At 43.9% G+C, this 20,416-nt stretch overlaps 1 protein-coding gene and 1 long non-coding RNA gene across 2 annotated transcripts in view; one reads left to right on the plus strand and one right to left on the minus strand.

The window, feature by feature from the left end:
• The window catches only part of LOC118095005 (UDP-glucuronosyltransferase 2A2), a 31,861-nt gene extending 30,074 nt beyond the window's left edge, over nt 1–1,787 (minus strand). Inside the window, exon 1 of the mRNA XM_035135845.2 lies at nt 1,028–1,787. Within this exon, the coding sequence (XP_034991736.2) occupies nt 1,028–1,787 (760 nt within the window). The remainder of the gene's footprint in view (nt 1–1,027) is intronic.
• A 7,421-nt stretch (nt 1,788–9,208) lies between these two features.
• Nucleotides 9,209–16,371, plus strand: LOC118095186 (uncharacterized). Its single transcript, XR_004693806.2, has 3 exons — nt 9,209–9,546; nt 13,601–14,406; nt 16,175–16,371. It is a non-coding gene; the product is annotated as an uncharacterized LOC118095186 (long non-coding RNA).
• Nucleotides 16,372–20,416: the final 4,045 nt, after the last annotated feature.

Raw genomic sequence — 20,416 nt, forward strand, 5'->3', positions numbered from 1 at the left:
CAAGCTTTGGACTCCAGAGATCCACCCCGTTCTGCACGCTAGAGCTACTCCTCACACCTTGGGCTCTTTGAACCCCTTGAAAGCACAGCAACAGCACAATCTTAAACATGTCTTCTCAGAAGTAAACTCTACTGGACTCAAGGGGGTTTATGATCAGGTAGGTGGGCTTGCTAATCAGAAGGTCGGCGGTTCGAATCCCTGTGACGGGGTGAGCTCCCGTTGCTTGGTCCCAGCTCCTGCCAACCTAGCAGTTCGAAAGCACATCAAAATGCAAGTAGATAAATAGGAACCGCTATAGCGGGAAGGTAAACGACGTTTCCATGTGCTGCTCTGGTTTGCCAGAAGCGGCTTTGTCATGCTGGCCACATGACCTGGAAGCTATACGCCGGCTCCCTCGGCCAATAATGCGAGATGAGCGCGCAACCCCAGAGTCGGTCACGACTGGACCTAATGGTCAGGGGTCCCTTTACCTTTACCTAGGTGGAGTAAAGACTGCAGTTTGCTGCAGAATTTGAAAATATCTATACTGTATAGAGATTAGGGATTTGGAAGGTTGCCAGGGTGTGAGCTGACAGGAAAAGAGTGGCTTTAGTGAGGTGTGCTGGGAAGAAGAGGAAAGAGAAAGATCAAAGGCTGGGCTCCATCTTGGGTAGACTCTCTGAAGGCTGGCTGGGAGAGATCCCTTTGACTACAATGCTGCAACATCTAGAATCCCTCCTAAGGTATTAAGGAGGAACAGAATTAGAACAGAAGGCAGAGCAACTCAGTGAAGCAATCAAAGAGCAAAGTGTTAGGTGTTTAGGCGAGATCTGCTACTCCTCCCATTACAGTTGGCTTGGTTGTGTCTACCCCCAACTGATAGTGGCTCCACGAAGCCTCAGGATGAGGCCTTTCCAGTCCTGCAACCTGGGTCCCCCTTTTTATTGGCTATGCCAAGGACTGGTCCAAGAACCCTCTGCATTTTTGGAGCGGCTACTCTACCAAATAATAGTACTTCGAGGAGGAGGAGAAAGAAAAACAGGCTTACCTAAAACCTGACTGTAATAGGAGTCCCATTCTCCCCAGTAGGTCTGGAAAACATAATCCTGCAGGTGGTAAGATATCAAATTTTTCACCCTTTCCCCAAACGACATTCTGTCTGTGAGCTCAGACAGAGTAGCAGGAGCATACGAAGGAGGGGAGGGTATTTTCCCACAGTGTCTCTCCACCGTCGAGGCTGGAGTGAAGCGCAGGGTGTACACAAATGGGACATCCAATTTCACGGCAATCAGGTCACCGCAGATTGTCACCGGGTCCACAAGGAGTACATCATATTGGTTCTTTGCCAGCCGGGCCATGAGTTTCTGATTGGCCAGCACCCCTTCGCACATTTGCCTGTTGATCATGACTGCTTTCTCCATCAGTTTCCCCAGCTCTTGGTAGAACCTGTGGAAGGTCAGAGTGGTGGGCATATGGTTGAACCACAGCGTTATGATGTCCCTGATAAAGGCTTCGAAGTCGCTCTTCACGAATGGCACAGGGTACACCTCAAATGTGGCAGCCGATACATCATCACTGGGTTTGATGGAGATGGAACCTGTTGAAACTAGGATGCTGACATTGTGACCCCTGTGCAGCAGTTCTTGAATGATGACCTTAACGTTGAGCCAATGGCTGGCTTCTGTTGGCCAAATAAGCACATTCCCACAGAAGATGTTTCCTACTAGGGTGACCTGAAGTATTACCAGATGGATTACAACTGCTCTTGCTGAGATGGAGGTCATGATGTGGTTTTTTTGCATAGCCATGTTTTTTTCTTCTTCAATAATTCCCCAACAGAGGAGCATTATTCAGCATTTCACTTCTCTGGGAAAAACTTCTGTCTCCTACTCTCCTTCACTTTTGACCAAAGGTGTTTAATGTTTAGAAAGTCTCTAACAGGAATGCTGCTGTTGTCGAAGAAGAAGCTAAAATGAAAAAAGGCATGTCACATTTTCAACTGTTCTACACAACTAAAACCAATGCATTTTTTAAATAAAAAATTACCTGTAGAAGCTGCTCCTTCTCTTCTTTTTTTAAATTAAAAAGATCTTTATTTCAAATCTTTAAAAACATTACAAAATTATAACAAAAAAACACACCAATAAAGGAAAATTACAGAACTTAATAGAGATTATGAGAATATCCAAAAACAAAACAAAACATATAAATAAATATTCAAAAACAGAACATCATTTCCTCCCCCTCTTCCCCCCCTTTCCCCCCCTCTGCTTCCCCCCACACTTTCCCGACTTCCATTTCCACTCTGGTATTCACTCGTGCATTTATTTTCTATAAGACTCTACAGTAATACTAATAAAACTAACTCAAACTCTGTTTATTTTATATTTCTCTTCATATCTCCTATTCAACGCATGTTAGCATGTCCTCTTTCGAACAATGCTTTTTCATGTAGTCATCATAGCTTTTCCACTCACTTCTTAATTTTTGCTTGGACTGGTTTCTTACTGCTGCTATCAATCTTGCCATCAAAAGATATTCACTCAAATTATTAATCCAATGCATATTTCTCCCAGAGAGAGAGAGAGAGAGAGAGAGAGAGAGAGAGAGAGAGAGAGAGAGAGAGAGAGAGAGAGAGAGAGGTGGCCCAAAAACCACCAACATTTAATTTTTGGCAATTTTTAGTGAAGGAGGAGAGTGATTTCGGACCCCCAGCAAACAGCTGTTAAATCCACCACTAAACAACCTAAAAACCATAAAACAAACACAAATTGGCAGTTGAAACAAAAATGTAACCAGATAAAAATCTAAGGAAGGAGATGAAGAGCAGTGGCGATTTTGCTTTATAATATGAACAAACTAATGCAGCCACACAGGTGTTACCACAGTAACAGCATCCTCACATCTTCAGCATCATGGGACATACAAGAAAGCTTTCCCCTGTGGATCTCAGGGAAGGGGGAAGCACAGATGGGAAGAGAGGCTCCCCAAGGCTTCAGGCTTTCATGTATGGTTTTGATGTTCATTCCCAGCACTTTGAAATGGACTCTGATGCTAATCGGAAACCAGTGCAGCTGAGCTGGAAATCCTTCTAGCCATGTGCCCCGTCAAGAAGTGAGCCACAACCTTCTGCCCTGGTAGCAACTCTCAGACCACCGTCAGCGGTTTGCCTCGATCGGCTGGGCCATCCATAGTTACCTCTTGCCCTCCCAAACTCACAGATGCGGAGGAGTGTGGGCCGTCGCGACTGTTCCAGTTTCAGGAGCTGTTTTTATGTAGCCAGGATACCAATGTATGTTGCCAGGTGAACGTAAGCATGTGCATGAGAAATGCTGGATTGATTTTGTAGGCATTATTCTGCTAAGAAGACGATAACCCAATCTTTCAAGATGCCCATGTAAGATTAGGAAACTTGCTAAATAGAAGTTATTATCAATGGGACCCAGGTGGTGCTGTGGGTTAAACCACTGAGCCTAGGGCTTGCTGATCAGAAGGTCAGCGGTTTGAATCCCTGTGACGGAGTGAGCTCCTGTTGCTCGGTCCCAGCTCCTGCCAACCGAGCAGTTCGAAAGCACGTCAAAATGCAAGTAGATAAATAGGAACCGCTACAGCGGGAAGGTAAACGGCGTTTCCGTGTGCTGCTCTGGTTCGCCAGAAGTGGCTTTGTCATGCTGGCCACATGACCTGGAAGCTATACGCCAGCTCCCTCGGCCAATAATGCGAGATGAGCGCGCAACCCCAGAGTCGGTCACGACTGGACCTAATGGTCAGGGGCCCCTTTACCTTTTATCAATATGACAGGAAATAAAGCAAGCATGTCTTACAGCATCTGTTAGGACCTCATGGGGAGATTTAAATGCCTGGTGTTTCATTATTATTATTATTATTATTATTATTATTATTATTATTATTATAAAAATATTATGAGTGCCTAAGTAATAAATTATCACCATGATGATAATAACGATAAACCAGATCAATGTTGCCCCTTTGACACCTACCGGGTCTTCTCCTTTCCAGATTCAGCAGTCTTCTGCATGGAGTAAAGGAAAAGAAGCTTAAATAAGATTTGTTTTGAATAGAGGTATTAAATGGAAAGAGAGAAATGTGAGAATCAGACAGGACATTCGCCTGGCATGTTCAGGGGAATAATGTAGGAACTGATACAATGGCCAAGATTACCTGCTTCACCCTGGAGAGGGTGGTAGCAATGCTATTTGATTTCAAATAAACCTTACCAGATAAACAAAGGTTAATCCGACAGGTCTTTGATGCTCAGAACTGAAAGCAGATAGTCAAAACTTTTCACATAGGAAGGTCCAAAGTTAACTCCTGCAATACCCTGAATGAAAAAAAGATGTATCTGCACTGAATAAAAGTAAAGGTAAAGGGACCCCTGACCATTAGGTCCAGTCGTGACCGACTCTGGGGTTGCGCGCTTATCTCGCATTATTGGCCGAGGGAGCCGGCGTATAGCTTCCAGGTCATGTGGCCAGCATGACAAAGCCGCTTCTGGCAAACCAGAGCAGCACATGGAAACGCCGTTTACCTTCCCGCTGTAGCGGTTCCTATTTATCTACTTGCATTTTGACGTGCTTTCAAACTGCTAGGTTGGCAGGAGCTGGGACCGAGCAACGGGAGCTCACCCCGTCACAGGGATTCGAACCGCCGACCTTGTGATCGGCAAGCCCTAGGCTCAGTGGTTTAACCACAGTGCCACCTGGGTCCTCTGCACTGAATACAAACTGGTTTAATAGTCAGGAGCTGTCTCAGTTAATAAGTCCTGATCAAACTTATATCTTCACCACAACACAGTGTGCAAGATGCTCTTGAGCAGAGCATTTGGATGGGTTTATTTGGGGAATTGTGTGGCAGCTGCAATGACTGAAAGCATCTTCTTGGCAATCTGAAGTGCATGGATGACAAAAAACCTGAACAACTACCCATACCACCTGTTCCAACTTTCTTGCAACAGGATTTTCTTGGGGATGGATCCAGCGGCCTGCAGTTGGTAAAAAGCCCATGAGATTTGGCAATGTGATGCACCATGTTTCAAAAACAAATCTACAATTAAGGGGAGCCAAACTAGCCATTAGTGAAATTTCTTTTAAAAAAATTACTGGCTGGTGGTAACTTGGGTTTGTTTTTCTTGGTGTTTCTGTGAAAGCAGTGCTTGGGAATGCGAGCCTTACCTCTTTTCATCCCAATCAGAACTGAGATCACCGCCCCCTGCTATGAATAGGAACCTTAGGGGTAAATACCTGAGTGGTGCCAGCCATGACATGAGCCAGCAGTGTGATGCAGCAGCTAAAAAAGCCAATGCAATTCTGGGCTGCATCAATAGGAATATAGCATCTAGATCAAGGGAAGTAACAGTACCACTGTATTCTGCTCTGGTCAGACCTCACCTGGAGTAATGTGTCCAGTTCTGGGCACCACAGTTCAAAAAGGATACGGACAAGCTGGAACGTGTCCAGAAGAGGGCAACCAAAATGGTCAAAGGCCTGGAAATGATGCCTTATGAGGAACGGCTTAGGGAACTGGGTACGTTTAGCCTGGAGAAGAGAAGGTTAAGGGGTGATATGATAGCCATGTTCAAATATATAAAAGGATGTCATATAGAGGAGGGTGAAAGGTTGTTTTCTGCTGCTCCAGAGAAGCGGACACGGAGCAATGGATTCAAGCTATAAGAAAGAAGATTCCACCTGAACATTAGGAAGAACTTCCTGACAGTAAGAGCTGTTCGGCAGTGGAATTTGCTGCCAAGGAGTGTGGTGGAGTCTCCTTCTTTGGAGGTCTTTAAGTAGAGGCTTGACAGGCATATGTCAAGAATGCTTTGATGGTGTTTCCTGCTTGGCAGGGGGTTGGACTGGATGGCCCTTGTGGTCTCTTCCAACTCTATGATTCTATGTTTTTCCCTTATTAACACTCAACTGATCTATTAACGCCCCAGAGGGGTAACCAGTAACTGCTGATGAAATTACTGATTTAATTGCCCAAGTTCAAACTGGAAAACCCCCAGATCCCACTTGATTCCTCTCGGTCTGTTTAAATCCAACCCAGATTTACCAAGTGCCCAGCCTAAAGTTCTCACATGTACCCTGGCACCAATGTTTCAGCTCCTTTAATGCTGAGACCCCCTCAGCACATTCGGGAACTGGCACCTCAGTAGAGTTAATGGGTTGAATGGGGAGCCTGGTGGATGGACGGGACTTGGAGGGGGGGGGAGAGTTTACTGAGTCGCTGTGTTGAAGCAACATGAGATTTTGGATATGCCAGAGAGAGCTTCTTGAGAAAAGAGCACAGCAAGCACCCCAGTCCATTTAGAAGAAATTGAGAGGTACAGAAGGAGTGAGAGTCCATCTGTGCATGAAAAACTAGTTGAGGAAAACCAGTATGAATTGAAAAATATCTCCTCTCGACAGATGAAGACATCGGACCAAGGAGTCAAGATGACCACAGAAAACAGAAAAGGGGTGCTTAGAATTACAGGATTGAAGAAAGACGCAGGGCAGCAGGGGAAGGTTAAAGGAATGAGGGTAGAGAGAAAGGTGAGGAAGGGGGTGGGGTAAATAGTATATAATTGGCTATGCTATGTAATAGGGTAATCCGGATCGAAATAGGACTGTTTATATAGACTTGTCGGCCGTAAAAGGGGACTTGTGATTAGTAGGGTTAACAATAGAAATATGGTTGTGATTGAGATGGGGAATTCTTAGAAGAGAGGTGTCGGTATAAGGAAGAGAATTTTTAGTTTAGTATAGTGTAAAAGTAGATTAAGAATTTTATAATATGAATTAAATGAAGAAGTATGTTTAAGGCAGAAATATAATATGTAAGGAAAGAGGAGTATCATGTTGTCATAGGTGATAAATATGTAATCTATAACGAAAAGGATAATTATAGAATTTTGGTGTAAAATTTAAAAGGTATAAACATGTTTAAGATAGAAAGAAATAATGTTAAGATGAAGAGTATGAAATTGCCAAAGAGGGTATAACCACAGTAAGGGGGGCTGAGGAGGTCAACTTACAATGTCAGAAAAGATGAATGGTTTTTGAAATATATATGTATGTTTCTGTTTTTATTATTATTATGTTTTATGTTTTTATTTGTGTTTCTTGTTTTTTTATTTTAGGTATTGGGGTTGGTGTGTGGGTGATGTATGTTTTGCTGTTATATGTTAAAAAAATCAATAAAAATTATTTTTAAAAAAAGAGAGAGAGAAGAGCACAGCAAAGGGAAAGGGGTGGGGGAAAGCTGCTCATTGCTAGAAGGAATAAACTGGATAAAGAGAGAGAATAGTCTTATGTTGGAGGAGGCAACATTTGGGGCAGTGTCCTTGTGAAGTGGGTGAGAATGAAGGCACATGTGCTGCCTGACAGGCTTGAGGAGAAAGGGTTAAACTCATGCAGAATGAGTTATGCTACCATGAGCAATTTAGGACTGTAGGTTGAATTACCGTATTTTTCGCTCCATAAGACGCACCTTTTCCCTCCTAAAAAGGAAGGGCAAATGTCTGTGCATCTTATATGGAGCAAAGGCACTAGACGGCAGCGGGATCCCTTGGCTGCCGCTGCAGTCACGAGCGGAGGGATGCCTCTGCCGCCGGACCCATGGCTCCCAGCTCTCGCTCCGCTTGCTTTACAGCGAGCCGGGAGGAGGGGTCCCTTCTCCCGACTCGCTGTAAAGCAAAAAGAGAGTGCGAGAGCCGCTTACAAGCAAAGCGGAAGCCGCGCAGAGCATGTAAGCGCATCTCGCTCCACTTGCTTTTCAGCAAGCCGGGAGGAGGGACAGGTGGGAGTCCCGAGAGCCGCTTGCCCCGGGCTCAGAATATTTTTTTTCTTGTTTTCCTGCTCTAAAAACTAGGTGAGTCTTATGGAGCAAAAATACGGTAAATTGATTGATTGATGTGGAGTCCAAGTGCACAATCCAGAGGTTTTCAGTTTGAGGAAAAATAGAGGTTTTCAGTAACTGGAGCAGGAGTAGAAGCCGGCAACCAGGAGTAGTAGCTCACCTGTTTTCCTTCCTTTGAGTGAATTAGGCAAGGCAGCACTTGTACACACATATCTACAGAAAGCATAACACCTAATAAATTGTTTTTCTTTCCTTTTCTTCTCTTTTCTATTGGCTGGTAGGTTGCCAAGCAAGGGGAAGGGTATTTTTTTACTTTATTGAGGAACACAAAGATATAACACCACATAGTGGGTTATATCAGTCCCATGGACTGCAAGAAGATCAAACCTATTAATTCTTAAAGAAATCAGCCCTGAGTGCTCACTGGAAGGACAGATCCTGAAGCTGAGGCTCCAATACTTTGGCCACCTCATGAGAAGAGAAGACTCCCTGGAAAAGACCCTGATGTTGGGAAAGATTGAGGGCACAAGGAGAAGGGGACGACAGAGGACGAGATGGTTGGACAGTGTTCTCGAAGCTACGAACATGAGTTTGACCAAACTGCGGGAGGCAGTGGAAGACAGGAGTGGCTGGCGTGCTCTGGTCCATGGGGTCACGAAGAGTCGGACACGACTAAACGACTAAACAACAACAAGTGGATAGTCAAAAATATATTCCACATCTGGAACAATAGCAAAAATGTAGGCTTGAATTAGATGGTAAAACCAAGATACTTGGAGGGTCTGCATTCCTTCTGTCCGTCCGTCCGTCTGTCCTTCCATCTCTTTCTCTGTTAATTATTATTTTCTCTTCCCTTTTTCATGTTCTTTCTTTCCGTTACAAAAAAATCGTTTGTCTTTTTTCGCAGTTTGGGTGGGGACTCTGTCACTGCTAAAATGCATCTTGTATCTTTAAACATGGTTTTTTAGTGTGTTGGCAGAAGCTCTAGAAACAACTTGTGTATTTGGCGCCCTAGTAAGTTAATGATTATTAGAGACATTTTATGCTTATAATCTTTTTATATATAACCCTTTAAAATACTTGTATCATACCTCTACTGTTCTATCCTCCCATTTATTTAGTTAAATTTCCTTGAAAATTCAGTATCAGTCACCTTGATGCCAAGCCAAAAACTCATCCAGAACAGAACAGTTAAATTTTTGTGTGCATGTGTGCTTGTGTGAGAGTTATTGTATTTACAGGAGCTGGGTGAGGTCTGAGATATAGCCATCAAGCTGGATCTTTGGACTCGAGCAATTTGGACTCTGGTTGCTTATCCTGGCGCCCCTGCATTTCCCCATGCAAAGGGGAAATCCAAGTTGCATGTTGCAAATCTGATCGATTTGGCATGCACAACAAAGCTGTTGTCTAAAGTGCACTGCCTGGTTCTCGTCCCCAAACTAGGTCATACCAGCAAAGTGCTTGGTGCTTGCTCAGCAGAGAAGTGAATGAATGTGGTCAAAATGCATGCAACAGTAATGGGAGACTGAAAAATTAATAATTGGAGGAGGGATCAATACCCACCCTTCTGGAACTGCATGTGGTGAACTGTAGTTCAAGCCCATTGCGTTTTATACTAAGATAGTCAAGCTCTGTTATCTGGGTCTGAGCCGAAGGACACCTTTGTTCTTTTCCTACCACAGCAGGGAGTGAGCGTCTCAGCATATCCAGGTAAGTCAGGAGACCCTGAATAGATTTTGTCTGGGAAGGGAAAGCGAAGTGTTGGCCAAGATAAGGGGAATCATGCCGCCCAAGGTACACGAAGCAGCCACCGTGATGAAGCCATAGCAGATTCACCCAGCTAACTGCCCCCAATTAAATATAGCGAACCCACCGCACGGCAGGCCAATCAAGCGAATTTCTACCATTTACCACAAGCTATCTTGTGGGGGGGGGTCTTGTGTGAGGGAAACTTCGATTCAGGGGGTCTCCGGCAGGAGTCGATCAAACAAGGAAAGTTTTATTTGCAAAAAGAGGTTGGTGAAACAAAGTCTGGGCAGCTCCCAACAGAATATAAAAAATACAATGTAAAGCTGTTGCAGGATTAAACAGTTTTCAGTTGCTAAAAATCTGTTGTTACACTTCAGGCAGATGTTCGGGTTTCTAGAATAGGCGGTAAAATGACTATAATTCAGTTTCTGCTACTTCACTCTCATTCCTTTACTTAGTTATGACAGGTGTTACAGCAGGCATCCCCAAACTTCGGTCCTCCAGATGTTTTGGACTACAATTCCCATCATGCCTGATCACTGGTCCTGTTAGCTAGGGATCATGGGAGTTGTAGGCCAAAAAATCTGGAGGGCCGCAGTTTGGGGATGCCTGGGTTACAGTTAAATACTTTTGACACAGCACAGCTTCCTTCACAGCTTAATACTTTGGTTCATGAGTGAGGGGCATTTTTTATCAGTTAACAATCACACTCCTGAGGTATTCCAACATACAGTACTAGTGATTACCTCAGGTGTGGGATTGTTAACAGACCCAGGGGGTCGCCTCATTCCTTGTTACTGGTTTGGGAGTCTTCTTTATCTGGAACAGGCATAGGCAAACTCCGGCCCTCCAGATGTTTGGGACTACAATTCCCATCATCCCTAGCTAACAGGACCAGTGGTCAGGGGTGATGGGAATTGTAGTCCCAAACATCTGGAAGGCCGGAGTTTGCCTATGCCTGATCTAGAAGATCTAGAAGATCTGGAACGAGTCTCAAGTGAGCTGTATCCTCACAGCTTCTCCCTCTCCTGGCACAGACTCAGCCCTCCAGTTTTTGGGGTGTGAAACACAGAGCAGTCAAATACAACATTCCTAGAGCGGACATGTTTAGACATGATGAGGGATGTTTGTCCAGCCAGTAGGTAAACTTCCTGTTTTCCCCTGGACTGGAACAAACTTCCTCTACATGTGACCAGAGGTGGGCGTGACCTCACCTGTGCAGGTAAACAAAAGCACAGGACTGGCCACCACATCTCTCTCTGACTCCATTCCTCGAAGAAGCAACATCTCCTTAGCCTGAGATGTTCTCTTGGCTTCCCGCCAAGGGAGGACAAAGGAACTATCTCCTTTTGGGATAGATTCCAGGTGTATATATTTTGTAACTTAAGTCTGCCTTCTGAGATCCATCTGTGAACGGAATGTGTGAGTAAACTATTTTATACTTTTTATACAACTGTCGTGTCTATTCTTTTTAGGAGGGAATAAATGGGAAATAATAATAATTATTATTATTATTATTATTATTATTATTATTTTATTTATACCCCACCCATCTGGCTGGGTTTCCCCCGCCACTCTGGGCGGCTTCCAACAAATACCAAATTACATTAAAATATCACAGATTAAAAACTTCCCTAAACAGGGCTGCCTTTAGGTGTTTTCTAAATTATTATTATCATCATCATCATCATCATTATTATTATTTACCAAGGAAACTTATTTTAGAGGCTTTAGCGAGCCTGAGCAAACGCATCCGCTGTGCAAGTTTAAAAAGGGGAATGTTACTCTGCTAAATTATAGAACTTGTTAACACAAGTTGGGAAGGATATAATTAAACAATATATCCTCTCCTGCCTCCCTGAACATTCCCACACAGTTGACTCCAGTCTGTATACATTCCCCAGACCCTCAACTCAGTCTCCCTATCTAAGCTGTGAGGCTCCTTCTTCCAGCTACAGATATTCTCCTCAGAGCAGATGTTCAACTCAAATCAGAACCAATTCTCCCTCAGGCGAACCCTATGCTAATCCCTATCTACCATCTCAACTCAAGCCCTGTCTCTCAAACTACCTCGCTCCAGGTCTTTCCCTTCACTACCTCTATCTAACTTTCTCCCTCAGAAACAGCTCCTTTTATTCTCCCGCCCAAAGTGCTGGCTCCACCCCCCTCTGACTAGCTGCCTTGGTAGCCAATCAGAGAGAGGCTCCAGCCCTCTGGTGGAATTCTGAGGGACTGCATCACCAGATTCTGGTCTGACTCTGCTGTCTGTCACAGAAGCCTAAGCTAGCCTGCGCCTGGCCAGTTCCTTCGTGATTACAACACCTTCCATGGGGCCAAAATTTGGGAGCTTTTAGGGGCTGAGGGCTGGATGTTGAATCTTTACATTTCTGGTTTCCTCTTTCTGCTTTATTCTTGTTCCTTTTAATGCTCTATTTTACCGCAAAATAAACTAATGAACGAGAACCAGTAATTACAACTGCCCAGCCCTGCAAAGGAACTGGCCCCAAAGGCAGCTAAGGCTGCAGTCCTGGGACACTTACTTTGGAGTTAGCCACTGTCACAGAGTGTTGTGAAGTTAAGGGTTATATTACATAACATCCCTAAAACTTTTTAAGTTTGCGCTTCTGTTGCATCCAACTTCCCAATATTCTTTCCTCCCTTCCTGAATGGTCACGGTATACTGCGTACCCACACCCCTGAGACCGTTCCATTTCAGACTGAAAAACAGAAGATAGCATGTTCATGTACTCACTGCAGATGGAAATCTGCTTGTTAGAGAAGGTGCTTGCACCTAGACCTCTGCCCTGATATGCTAGTTTTTTGTTCACAAGGAGAGCATTGGCATCCAATCTCCCACCTGCATCCTACAGCCGCACAATCCCAGGAAGATTGCTTCACATGATGTTTGCATGTTTGAACGGCATGAATGAAATCAGGGGCAGGATTCTCCAAGGTGGGCAAGAATATGGTTAAATTGTACCTGTGAAAGTAGCGGAGTAATCCAATACTTCATGGCAGGGCAGCTACACCACTGGAACAGCTACGATATCCTATACCCCCTTGGCCTGGAGGGTATAATCCAGAAGAAGATGTATATATCCTATAGCTGTATAAAACTATAGGCTAATAAGTTGTTGTTTTGGGGTGGGAGGTACATTTGCATTGATGATGGTTGTGTAAAAAGATCATTTAGTTGAAATAGCGATGGAGGAATGTTGTGCCATTTGTTTTTGTTTTTTGTTTTTCCCCTCAAATATATTTATTATTTTGTAACAAACAAAGACACAAAAGCAAAAACATAAAAAATACAAAAAATACAAAATACAAAAAATACCAAAAACAAACAAACAAAAAGACAAAAATTCCAAAACTTCAACTTATATCTTTTCTAATATCGGTGACTTCCTCATGTCCCTTATAACTGCGTTACATCTAAATCCTCTTTAGTAAGTTCTAAATCTTATTCTTATACCTTGTTTACCATATAACTATTATTTTTCTAATCTTATCTTATATCATAACACAAAATCTCACACTTACTGCTTATTTATAACTACACCTCAATATCAATATTTATCTAAACATTTTTTTATTTCTACAACCTCCCTGTACCTCCTAAACTTCTGTTCATTCTTTCCAATAATATGCTTATTTCTTAAATACACTTTAAATTTTTTCCAATCTTCTTCCACCGCTTCTTCCCTCTGGTCTCGGAGTCTCCCGGTTAGCTCTGCCAGTTCCATAAATTCTATCATCTTCTTCTGCCATTCATCTATCGTTGGTAATTCTTCATTCTTCCAATTCTTAGCTAATAATATTCTTGCGGCTGCTGTGGCATACAGAAAAAATGTAACATCTTCCTTGGGTATTTCCTCTCTAACTATCCCAAGTAAGAAGGCTTCTGGTTTCTTAACAAAAGTGTTTTTCAACACTTTTTCAATTCATTATAAATCTTTTCCCAGAAGTCTCTTACTTGGGGGCAAGTCATGTTGTGCCATTCTTTTTTTCATTCCAGAAATCTCCAACGACAGAGTTTTAAAAAAACTTGACTCAACACATTTGGTTAAAGAGTCTTCTGGGAAAGGAAAGCTAATGACGTGAGGTCTCCACACAAAATGATATACTGATTATCAACTCTCTTGAGGAGGGACAGAAGAAATCGGTTGTCCCAGAAAAGCACATCATGGCCCCCACCTCAGCAAGAGGGGTTGCAATTCATTTGTTAACACTTCAGCTTGTCTTAGTGGGAAACATTTTCTGTGGGAATGTGCTTATCTGTCCAGAAGATGCCAGCCACTGGCTAAATATCAAGGTCGTTATTCAGGAACTGCTGTGTAGAGGTCACAACGTCAACATCCTAACTCCGTCAACAACCTTTTTAATAAAACCCAGTGATGATATAGCGGCTGCCAGGTCTGAGGTGTACCAAGTGTCCTATGGAAAGAGTGCCATGGACTCCTCTATGCAGGAGCTCACAATGTTGGGGTTGAACAACAAGCCAACCATCCTGACCTTCCACAGCTTCTACCAAGCAGCATGATGTTCTGTTTGCGGACCTGGTCGCGCCCTGTGGCGACCTGATTGCTCTGAAGTTGAACATCCCATTTCTGTTCACCGTGAGGATCACGCCAGCCTCAACGGTGGAGAGACACTGTGGCAAAATACCTGCTCCCCCTTCGTATGTTCCCGCTATCATGTCTGGGCTCACGGACAGAATGTCTTTTGGAGAAAGGGTGAAGAATATAATATCTTACCTCGTGCAAGATTATATTTACCAGACCTGGTGGGAAGAGTGGGACTCTTATTACAGTCAGGTTTTAGGTAAGCCTGTTTTTGTTTCTTCTTCCCAAAGTATTGTTATTATTTGGTAGAGTAGGTGCTCTAAAGAGGCCAAAGATTCCAGCTTTAGTCCTTGGCATGGCCAGTTAGAAAGGACCTCCAGGTAGCAGGATTGGAAAGGCCTCATCCTCAGGCTGTGTAGAGCCACGGTCAGCTGGAAATAGATACTACCAAGCTTGACTACCTGTAATAAAGGGAGGTGAAGATCTCACCTGCTTTGCCCGCTGTATTCAACTTGAAGTAGAATAATTTCTCAAATGAATTTGGAATTGAAGCATGGCCATTCTTCGGGAATTTGTTGTTCTTTCCCACCATTGTTCAAGCATGGAGAAAGCAAATTTGATATTGTAGCTATTGTTCCACCAGCATTCTTTTGTGTGGCTTTATTTACTGATGTTTTCTACTTCTGGGGGTTTGGGAAGAAACTTTGTTTGGTTTGCAATATTATGTGAACCTTCCTAAATTGCATTTAATAATAATAAATATATACCCGCCCTTCCCGGTTTAAAAACTGGTCTCAGGGCGGCTAATAAACACTCATTAAAATGTGACTTAAAAACAGCATAAAATACAACATAAAATGCAGCATCAATATCAATAAAATTCAAAAAATCATGGGTCATTGGGGGCGGGGAAACCAGTCAGTAGACATCAAAATGATCACCAGGGCTAACTGGCCAAGTTGGTCCTACTAGGGCCAGCAAGGTGACCTGGGAAGAATTTAAATGTGGGGTCCCAGAAAGGGTTTCTTCATAGAAGAGAAAAGGGAAAAGGGAATAGAAGATCAAGCTAATTCAAATTGAAGGCCAGGCAGAATAGCTCTGTTGTACAGGCCCTGCAGAAGGAGATCAAGTCCTGCAGGGCCTTAGTCTCGTGGGACAGAGCATTCCACCAGATTGGAGTCACTGAAAAAGCCCTTATTATTTCCTTAAATCATTATTTCATTAAGTTATTTCCTTAAATAACGCACACACAGAGACACAAGCTTGCAGCTTCCTGAATTTTGTGATGCAGTTCAACCAACCAAATAATTTGTACAGAATACATGTATGTGCATCTCACACTTGCGGATCAGTAACGTAGAAAGAGAAAGAGACACCAGGAAGATGGACAAAGCTTCTGCAAATGGTGTTTGCCTTCGTGTTGCATACAAAGTATACTTATGCTGGAAGGTCCTGAGACCTATATATCCTGTCAGAAGCTTTCACTCCACCGTCCCTGGGATCTTAATAGCCTTTTTCAGACATTTGTCTGAATGTGTGTGTGTGCTGAAGGTGGGGACGAAGAAGGAGCATGAATACAAGGTCTCCACCCTAAGTTGCTGCCCTGCCCACTTTTGTGCTCCAGATCTTTTGGGCTACAACGTCCATTAGCTACATCTAGCAACTGGAAGCATCAGGCTGGGGAAGGCTGGTCTTACTAGTTCTGATTCACATTCAGCTGCCAATGCTGACTTCAGAGTGAAGGGTTCTTTCAAAAAAATATCAAACCTGGGTTTTCCTCTGAAAGAATATCCATCAAGGAGCCACCGCCCATCTTGGCTTCCTAATCAATAAGTGTGCATGATAAATGTATTTTTTTTCCAAGCACAGCTTTGTCCCCAACTATTGTTCAAATCTTGCCCCCCTCCCCCTTCTAGGTGTTCATTTGAAATGCAATGTGCAAACTAGCTTTCAATATTTCTAGAAACAAATTTGCCAAATCCCTTATATCTGTGAATTAACTCCATTTCTTCTTCCTCGTTCAACAGGGAGACCCACAACTCATTGTGAAGTGATGGGGGAAAGCAGAGATCTGGTTGATCCGCACCTACTGGGACTTTGAATTCCCGCTGCCTTTCCTACCAAATTTTGAATTTGTGAGGGGTCTGCACCATGGGCGTAGACAGGGGGGCAGGAGGGGGCAGCTGCCCCCCCTAGAAGCAGGGCCGGCGAAGCGGTCGTCAGAGGCGTCACGTTCTGGAGGGCGCCAAAGAAGAGGCGGAGGTTGGACGCGGCGCTCTCATCCACCCGCCATGCCGCGCCACGGCTGGAGCCTCTTCCCTGCCGGAGTGCCGCCCTCCAGAGCCTCGCCGGCAGCGCCGCCTCCAACATGCCGCCCTGTAAAAAGATTGACATAACTTCAATATGACATGAGATTCTCCATCGTGAACCTTGCTTGACCTTGGTACAAGCCTGAAACCAGCCTCATCAGCCAATACAAGGAAATTTAACTGTCAAGTTCAGTCTATTGTCTGCAGAGAGCTGGCAAAGGATAGCCAGTTCAGCCAGAGGCCACCAGGGTGGCTTTCATTCAAACACTTAATTAGCAAGATGGGTGAGGTGAGAAGCAGGAAGGAAATTCTGAGATAAATTCCAAAGCACAATAAAACTAACTGCTCATGATAAAAAAAAAACCCCACATATATTACCGTAAGTAAAATAGGAACATCGTCACCCGACCCCACCCCCACCCATCTTTCCCCATCTACCTCTTTTCCCCTTCCCCCCCAATGTCTCAACAAATGAAACTGATTTGTAAAAATGTTACGAGAGACATTGCACATATTTTTGCAAATCAAGAAAATCTTTAATATAATAATAATAATCATCATCATCATCATCATCATCATCTAACTGCTCATCTCAAGGTCTCTGTCCCTTCTCCATTGGCATGCTTTGACCAAAAAGATGTAAAAAAAACAACAACCCTAGATTTTAAAAAGTCTGTTGTGTTCTTCGTACTCCAACTGAGAAGAGATCTGCGCTTCCAAGGAATCAGCACACAGCCACTTTGCTTAAGGATAGATATATTCTTTCTCCCTCCCCCCACCTTCTTCATCCATTTATTACCTTAGTGTGGGTCCCACTGGTGAAATTGTCATATTCTAGAGGTATTTGAAGATAATGAGGGAATCTTTCTCTCCTTGGATCAAGGTATGTGTGGGCACTGCAGGATTTGCTTTCTGCTTAAATTGTAATTCTACTATCTGAAACAGCATGTATGTATTCTGTCTCTCCTTTTCATTTCATGCAATAAACTAAACTTTTTGGGTCGATGTATCTCTCATGAAAGGGACCCAGGTGGCGCTGTGGGATAAACCACAGAGTCTAGGGCTTGCTAATCAGAAGGTCGGCGGTTCGAATCCCTGCGACGGGGTGAGCTCCCGTTGCTCAGTCCCAGCTCCTGCCCACCTAGCAGTTCGAAAGCACATCAAAGTGCAAGTAGATAAATAGGGACCGCTCCGGCAGGAAGGTAAACGGCGTTTCTGTGCGCTGCTCTGGTTCGCCAGAAGCAGATTTGTCATACTGGCCACATGACCCAGAAGCTGTCTGCGGACAAATGACGGCTCCCTCGGCCTATAGAGCGAGATGAGCGCCGCAACCCCAGAGTCGGACACGACTGGACCTGATGGTCAGGGGGCCCTTTACTTTTACCTTTTACTATCTGAAACAGCATGTATGCATTCTGTCTCTCTCCTTTTCATTTCATGCAATAAACTAAACTTTTTGGGTCGATGTATCTCTCATGAATCTTAATGCAATTTGTTTGCCTCTCAAATTACTGGGTCCAGCATTTAAGAGGTCTTCAGGATCGCCAGCCCCGAATAAAATGTCAGGAGTTTTATTTAGGCAGGAATAGAAGTAAACACATATTCATGAACGAAGAACACATTATCATTCTAGCAAAAGATCCCAAACCTCTCATTGGTGTGTGCATGGCACACATGTGGGTTCAGACACATACTGTAACTATCCTATGTTAGTATAGTCTAAACCAGGGGTCAGCAAGGTTTATCTTGCCTGGGCCGGATCGGTCCTGCGGAGATCCCTCTGTGGGTTGGATCTTGTGCGCGCACCCACGATTTTTGGCGTCGCACGTGTGTAGACACGATTTTTGGCGTCTGCGCTTGCGCAGGTGCGATTTTCGGCACCGCGGAAGCAAGTCCCCGCGCTGGCTGCGCCGGTTTAGCACAGTGCGGGAGCAGGCAGCTCAGTTCAGGGGCAGCTCGTGGGCTGGTCAAACAACCTCTGTGGGCCGCTTCCGGTCCATGGGCCTTAGGTTGCCGACCCCTGGTCTAAACATAGACTTGAAATGATCCTTGAAAAAGTTTTGCCCATAGCAAAAAGTTTGCCCTTAGCTTCTTTATAAGGCAGGCTCTGGAGGAGAGGCGTGTGGCATGCAGTCCACATGGTTGAAGAGCAGAGTGAGATAGACTGGTCCTATTTGTATAGTTTTGTTTTACTTTATTAGACCAGTAGTTATATAAGCTGTAGTGTTAACTTGACAACAAATACTTTGAGAAGAGCCAAAATAGGTAAAGGGTTTTATTCCCACATGGTAGTTCACCAAGAGAAGAGCTGAACTGAGAAAGAAGATTCTGGAACACTTTCTGGGTGAATCTGCTAATGAAAAAGGAACCCCAAAATGTGGCTTCGTGCACCGACATCTTATGCAGCAGAATCTGTTGCAAAGTCTGTTTTCTAAGCTATAAGGCATTAAAAGCAACTTTATTAAGGAAAACCCATGTCAGAAGTGTTGAATCTTCTCCAAAATAGCTGAAAAACTCAACAACTTTTTGAAATACAGCAGCCCTATCTATATTTGTTCATGTGCTGTCTTGTATCTTTTGATTTCACTCGCCTTGCCGTGAGAATAAAATATTTGTTTTTGGAACTTGAAGGTATGTGTGTGGACTATTAACACACTTGCACAGTGTACATTGAATTACCAAGTGGTAGCAACAAACAAGACAATTGTTTGACCCTCAGACAAATCAGGCTTCCTAACATGTGTGCGCACACACAAACTGAACAACAAACATTACAGAATACGGTACATATGAGTTATCTCTTATTTGGGGCTTCACCATTTTGTGGTTTGCCTCAGGTGCCGAAAGGTCTTGAGTTGGCCCTGGGTTCAACAAATACCAGACCAGTCAAATTTGATTTCAGAGGAAAGATACCATGAGGGGTGTGTATCGGCTTGGTGTGTGTGTTGCTGTGTGAATGTTCCATGTTTGCCCACTACCGAGTGCCTCAGCTCATGTAGCACAACAAACAATTTTCCCTTTTATGTGTCCAACATCCACCTAATCTTATCCAAAAGAGAGAATAATCCCAGTGTGCCTTTTAAGGCTACTGCCAGTGCCAGATTTAGGTTTGATGAGGCCCCTTACCTTCCAAGTCCCGGACTGCAGAATCCGGGACTGGCAGCCGTGTGACACCGGAAGTTGCGTCGACGTGACTTCCGGTCATGCGTAGATGCGACTTTTGAAGCTGGCGGCGGCCTTTTTTGTGCCCATAGAAGGGCAAATCAGAAAGGGAAAAAATGGCCGCTGGCAGGAGAAAATAACGGAAAAAAACGGGAGACGAAGTGATACGGGGAACCACCGGGAAAAGGTAAGTAAAAACGGGGGGTTTCCCGGGGAAAACGGGGTACTTGGTAGCTATGTGAGGCCCTAAGCTCCTGAAGGTAATGGGGCCCTTTATATGTCCAGCTGTCCTTTGTCAACAAGAAATTGTCACCATTTTTTGTGTTGAATATATGCTATATGGTAATTTATGGACCTAATAGGTCCATTTGCACATAACAAAATATATATTTTATCAAAGTAATTGTTGAACTGAAATACAATTAAGAAGAAGTATATTAATAGTGAAATGGGGGGGGAGTGGGGCTCTAAGCTATAGCTTGTTTAGCTTATATGTAAAACCAGCACTGGCTAGTGTATTCATGGGGGTGGGGAGTGGAGGAGAGACTGAATGAGATGGATATTGCTGTTTTACTGCATGCCTGAATCTCTGTGCTTCTGCAAGCAAGGAAGATAGACCTGTGAAGTTCTCCTGAGACAAAGAATTCCAAAGCATGGGGCCACCACTGAAAATCCCCTGCCCTGATTCCTTATTGGCTTGTACCAAACATGGAATGCAGAGCAGTATTTTGACACTGTATCTCATGGGGATAGTCACAAAAGGACCATTAAAAGAATGTCAAATTCTGTCTTATATGG

This window comes from Zootoca vivipara, chromosome 13 (assembly GCF_963506605.1).
Source record: "Zootoca vivipara chromosome 13, rZooViv1.1, whole genome shotgun sequence".
Classification (NCBI taxonomy): domain Eukaryota; kingdom Metazoa; phylum Chordata; class Lepidosauria; order Squamata; family Lacertidae; genus Zootoca; species Zootoca vivipara.